The 6,424-nt window shown below is 41.1% G+C and overlaps 2 protein-coding genes across 2 annotated transcripts; both read left to right on the top strand.

The window, feature by feature from the left end:
* LOC137605375 (trace amine-associated receptor 13c-like) lies at positions 1-1,174 on the top strand. Its single transcript, XM_068330027.1, has 2 exons — positions 1-173; positions 358-1,174. The coding sequence occupies exons 1-2, from the start codon at positions 1-3 to the stop codon at positions 1,172-1,174; spliced, it is 990 nt and encodes a 329-aa protein (XP_068186128.1).
* A 4,071-nt stretch (positions 1,175-5,245) lies between these two features.
* On the top strand, positions 5,246-6,424 carry LOC137605493 (trace amine-associated receptor 13c-like). The gene is made up of 2 exons (XM_068330209.1): positions 5,246-5,418; positions 5,608-6,424. The coding sequence occupies exons 1-2, from the start codon at positions 5,246-5,248 to the stop codon at positions 6,422-6,424; spliced, it is 990 nt and encodes a 329-aa protein (XP_068186310.1).

Below are 6,424 nucleotides of genomic sequence, written 5' to 3'. Positions count from 1 at the left end.
ATGTCATCCTTTGATGAAGATGAACTTTGCTTTCCACAGCTCCTCAACTCCTCCTGCAGGAAGACCACGCGTCCTTACTTTGAATCCATGGTCATTATTAGCGTAATGTCTTTCATCTCTATTGTTACTGTAATTCTCAACATGCTGGTCATCATCTCCATCTCACACTTCAGGTAGGAAAATATTTCGTCAGTTTTATAAACTGGAAGTTGTTCAGAATGAAATGGTAGAATATAAGGATGTGAAAAAAGAGTTCCATGTTCTGACATTATGCTTTTGTGTGACAGATACGACTTTTTTACATGCTGGAAAAATAATACTTTGAATAATTCGTTTATTTGACTTTTTTCCCTCCAGGCAGCTCCACACCCCCACCAACCTCCTCCTTCTCTCTCTGGCTGTCTCAGATTGCATCATGGGCCTCATCATGTTGTTGCAAATTGACCTCATTGATGGTTGCTGGTTTTCAGGTGACATCATATGTGTTGTGTTTTACGCTATGGGCTCTATGATTACCTCTGCTTCAATAGGAACCATGGTTCTCATATCAGTTGACCGCTATCTTGCTATCTGTGACCCTCTACATTATTTTACTAAAGTCACTGTAAAAAGAATTAATATCTGTGTTTGTCTGTGTTGGATGTTTTCTGTTCTTGTTCATTGTCTGATTCTGAAGGATAACCTAAAAAACCCAGGCAGGTATATCACCTGTGTTGGACAGTGTGTAATTACTCTAGATTCTGCGTCTGGACTGGCTGATTCAATTTTATCCTTTATTATTCCTGTTACTATCATTGTAGTTCTGTACATGAGAGTGTTTGTGGTGGCTGTGTCTCAGGCTCGAGCCATGAGGTCTCACATTACATCTGTCACCATCAAGTGTTCTAAAAAAGGAACTGCTAAGAAATCAGAGATGAAAGCAGCCATTACTCTTGGAGTTGTTGTAGTTGTGTTTCTGATATGTGTCTGCCCTTTTTTTTGTATTATGCTGTCTGGTCAGGACTCCATGCTCAATGCTACATCTTCAGTCTTTGTCCTAACTCTGTTTTCTTTTAACTCTTGTCTGAATCCTCTGATCTATGCCTTGTTTTACCCCTGGTTCAGAAAATCCATCAAACTGATTGTGACACTTAAGATTCTGTCTGCTGATTCACGTGACACTAGCAAACTCTAAAGAGTTAATGTGACACGTAAAGAAATTCTCATCCTCAAGATGTAATCTCGGTGCAAAGTGTAAATACATTCTTGCTGAGAAGTTTTGCCTCTCATCCAACAGACTTCTTCATTTCTGACCAGTGGAGGACAGATATTTCCATTTATAGCCGTCGGATCAATAGTCAGTTTTGAACACAATGGAATACATGGAACACTTTGAATATACAATGAAACTACTTGTTACAGTTACAGGAAGTATTGATCAAATTTTAAGAAATAGGAATTATTTTCAGAATATTTTTTTTAAAATAAAAGAACAACCACAGTTATTCACACCTGTATCAACCTTTAACATGTCATTTTGTTTTTTGTTAGATTACCACAGTTGTAAACTAGTTGTATGTCACTTTCCAATGGTGTATCATGTCTTGCATTTATTGAAAGGTTTCATAGAGTGATGCCAGGGTTCAATGCAGTGTTGGTGTTTGACCTTGACTCTTTTGGCAGAGAATTCTCTCACTCTTCCAATGTTTACTGGATTGCAGACTGTGAAATTACTAAGACATCTCAAAGAACTTGCTGTATATAACAGTGGACCACATTACAGTACAAGGTACGCAAACAAAGGACAGTAACAGAACTTTACAATGCCCTCCATTGCATTTTTTTTCCAAAATACACCTACTCAGTTTTGGTTTAACACTAATCAGTCTCTAGCTACAGAGATTCCATTTTACACATCATATTTTATTTGAAGGGTATTGAGGTCTTACATTTATAGAGAACTCACGTTCCATTTTCCCTGGAAGTTCATGCCTTACAATGAACATCCTTAAAGGTTTCTAAACTACGACACATTTATCTGAAGTCCAGCTTCTCTTGATAGTTTTTTTATTTTTTTTTTATTTACCCAAATAAGCATGTAATAACAGGACATAGATAAGAGAAATTAAGTCATCTATTGTCACACTGCTAAAAATATTGACTTTCTATAGAAGAGCTGCTGAGACAATGTATTAAATTAAACGTACAGCATGAATTAAGGACCATTAACATTGACAGTAAATAGAAAACAAGAAGCTCACACAATTAAAAAACCAAACTGATTATGTAATTGCAGAATGAACCCTAAATGCATTAAAAATTGATATCACTCTTTTTGGCTGCTTCTGTTAGCAAAGGTTACTGGGGTTTTCTTTAACATTTGTAATAATTTATTAGACTTTTTTTGGGTTCCGCCCATATTTTGTCTGTATGCACGTCCTCTATGTATTTTTACGGTGTTATGAACTGACGTGAGATAATAAATAAAATGATATTAAAACAAAATTGAGCTTGTGTTGTGTCATGCTGCGTACTTCGGGTAAACATGAGTCGCACAAGGTATTCTTAGAGGTTAGGTCTCTCTGTGCAACATTAGCACCTTCCTTTATTCCTTTATATTTCCATGGGTTATCTCAGTGATGCACAGCGATAAGGAAGTGTGAAATAAACCCACCATTATTTACAGTGTCATCTTTCCAGCATGTAGAATTTGTAGAATTATTTATGATGCAGGTAGATAAAAAGTCATCACTGTATCACAAAATAATCATTGAAGAATCTGAAACTCTTTTTCCATGTTTTGATATTTTACCATTTCACTGTTAACATCTATGTTTCTTAAACTGATACAATATTTACCAAGTTGATGTATGAGATGGAAATGAGAACCAGCATGTTGAGAATCACAGCAACAGTTGAGATGGAGGACAGTGTGATACACGTGACAAGAGTCAAAGCAAATGACGTCTGATGTTCCTGCAAGAGGAGTTGAGGAGCTGTGGAAAGCAAAGTTTATCTTCATTGAGGGATGTCATCGTTAGAATGAGATGAGAAATTACTGAGCTCTGGCACTTTTCTGCCTGAAGCTGTCTGTTCTTTCTTCTACGCAGGGGTGTGCTGGGGCATTGCTCTGAGTGTGGTGAACAACAACAGACAGAACAGGCTGATTTGCCGGGCTGGATGACATTTTTTTTATCATCACAGGCTGCACCATCTCAGTAATCTTGTTCGCACTAGTAATGGACATGATTGTGAAGTTAGCTGAGCCAGAGTGCTGGAGCCGCCAGATGCAATCAGGAATCTGCCTGCCACCAATCGGCCTTCATGGATGACCTGACAGTCACCATGCTGTCTGTGCCAGGAAGCAGAGGGATCCTGCAGGGACTGTCAAGGCTGATCCAGTATGCTCGTATGACCTTCAAACCAGCCAAGTCTAGATCACTAGTGGTGAAGTAGGGCAAGGTCACAGACAGGTTCCGATTCAACATCGAAGGTCAGCAAATACCAATCATCTCTGAAAAGCCTGACCCCCGTCTGCTTCCTTGGCTGGCGATATCAAAAGCTACACTATGGACTTGCTTCACCATCTACTAGGGGAGTCTGGTTCCATCTCATTGGGTTCAGCTGTGGTGTTTGGGAACAATGACTTAGGCATCATTTGGTCTGTGGTGGATCCTCTGCAATTGGTGACCTCTGTGTGCTTCATCGACTGGTGGTGACTCACTCTAGTGGATGGATCAGCGTGCCTTTGTCATACATTTATTACTGTTATTGTCATTAGTATTATAACTGTGTTGTTAATCTGTACATGTGATATCTATTGTTTTGTCTGTCCACTCCTGGAAGAGGGGTCCCTCCTCTGTAGTCTTCCTGAGGTTTCTCCCATCCATTTTTTCCCCTGTTAAAAGGGTTTTGGGGCAGTTGATCCTTATCCCATGTGAGGGTCGTGCTGCTCGCAGTACACAGAGGTCAGAGGGATTTCAGATTGTAAAGACCTTTGAGACATTCTTTGTGAATCTGGGCTATATAAGAATAAATAAACTTGAAACTTGAAACTTGGAAGAGCTTGGGTGAGGTGCTTGATAGCAACCTCAGGCACGCCTCATCTACTCAATTCACTGGCAAGGAGCTGGACAGCTGGCTAAAACCATCGACAAATCTGGACTCCCAGGTAAGTTTAAAGCCTGGACATACCAGCATGAAATTCTTCCAAGGATACTATGGCCGCTAGTTGTCTATGAGGCCTCCATGATCACCGTGGAGATCTTGGAGAGAAAGGCCAGCAGCTGTCTCAGGAGATGGTTGGCTTTGCCTAAAGGCCTCAGCAACATTGCCCTTTATGGCAACAACACAAAGCTTTGAGTGCCACTGAATTCGCTGGAAGAAGAGTTCAAGGTCACATGGACACAAGAGGTGCTGATGTACAGAGTCTCAAGAGAACCAAAGGTGGCCTAGGCAGGAATGGAGGTAAGATAGGAAGGAAGTGGAGTGCCCACGCTGTGGTGCCGGTTACTGAATCCTGGCTGCGCCGTAAAGATCTGGTGGGCGTGGTGGCCCATGGTAAAGCAAGCTTGGGACTGTTCCCAACATCTCGGCGCAAAAGCACGGGGAAGGAGGCAGATTCAGGAGGAGATGAGGGCAGCAGTGGAGGAAGGAAGATCTAGCAAAGCAGCTAGGTTGAGGCAACAAGGGGCCTCCGCTGACTGACCACTGAACCACAACGCTTCACCTTCCTGATTCAGGCAGTGTACGATGTCCTGCCTAGCCCGGTGAACCCGTACTCCTGGGGGAGCGTAGAGACCCTGAATTGCCAAAAGTGCTAAGTAAGGAGAACATTGCAACATATATTGAGCTCCTGCCCAAAAGCCCCCAGTCGGCTGGGATAGGCTGCAGCTCCCTGCAACCACCGACACTGGAAGAAGTGGGTTTGGAAGATGAATGAATGAATGAATGAATGAATGAATGAATGAATGAATGAATGAATGAATGAATGAATGAATGAATGAATGAATGAATGAAACTGATAAAAAAAACACTACAAGGTGATGCGGGTGCTCATTGTTTCATAAAATGTCACATGTGCCCTAGACTTTCCAGAAAAAATATTGACATAATTACAGGAAAGGACGTAAGTGACGGCTACAATAAACTACCAATGGAGGGTAAGAGGGAGGAGGGATGTGGAGGAAGAATGAATATATCAGTTAGCACAGAGAGGGTCATGCAGAAAGCTGACAGCTACGCAGCTTCTGATCTCTTTCTAATGATGACGTCCTTTGATGAGGATGAACTTTGCTTTCCACAGCTCCTCAACGCCTCCTGTAGGAAGGTCAAACTCCCTGATCATGAACCCTTGCTCTCTTATATCATACTGTCCTTCATCTCTATTGTGACTGTGATTCTCAACATGCTGGTCATCATCTCCATCTCACACTTCAAGTAGGCAAAAATGTCATCAGATTTTGAAACTGGTAGCTGTTCAGAATGAAATGGTAGAATATCAGAATGTGAAGAAATTATTTTATGTTCCAAAATAATGCTTTGTGTTTCAGCTATGACTTTTTTTTACATGCTGTAATGATAATACGTGGAACAAATGGTGAGTTTAATTCACTCTTTTCTCTCCAGGCAGCTCCACACCCCCACCAACCTCCTCCTCCTCTCTCTGGCTGTCTCAGATTGCATCGTGGGCCTCATGTTGTTGTTTCAAATTGACCTCATTGATGGTTGCTGGTTTTCGGGTGACATCATATGTGTTGTGCATTACGCTATGGGCTCTGTGATTTCTTCTGCCTCAATAGGAACCATGGTTCTCATATCAGTTGACCGCTATCTTGCTATCTGTGACCCTCTACATTATTCTACCAAAGTCACTGTAAAAAGAATTAATATCTGTGTTTGTCTGTGTTGGATGTTTTCTGTTCTTGTTCATTGTCTGATTCTGAAGGATAACGTGGAACAACCAGGCAGGTATATCACCTGTGTTGGGCAGTGTGTAATTACTCTAGATTCTGCGTCTGGACTGGCTGATTCAATTTTATCCTTTATTATTCCTGTTACTATCATTATAGTTCTGTACATGAGAGTGTTTGTGGTGGCTGCATCGCAGGCTCGAGCCATGAGGTCTCACATTACATCTGTCACCATCAAGTGTTCTAAAAAAGGAACTGCTAAGAAATCAGAGATGAAAGCAGCCATTACTCTTGGAGTTGTTGTAGTTGTGTTTCTGATATGTGTCTGCCCTTTTTTTTGTATTGTGCTGTCTGGTCAGGACTCCATGCTCAATGTTAAATCTTCAGTCTTTGTCCTAACTCTGTTTTCTTTTAACTCTTGTCTGAATCCTCTGATCTATGCCTTGTTTTATCCCTGGTTCAGAAAATCCATCAAACTGATTGTGACACTTAAGATTCTGAGTGCTGATTCACGTGACACTAGCAAACTCTAA

The sequence above is a fragment of the Antennarius striatus genome, chromosome 12 (genome assembly GCF_040054535.1).
Source record: "Antennarius striatus isolate MH-2024 chromosome 12, ASM4005453v1, whole genome shotgun sequence".
Classification (NCBI taxonomy): domain Eukaryota; kingdom Metazoa; phylum Chordata; class Actinopteri; order Lophiiformes; family Antennariidae; genus Antennarius; species Antennarius striatus.
Note: the sequence above shows the minus strand (reverse complement) of the source record. Positions and strands in the feature narration are given on the sequence as shown.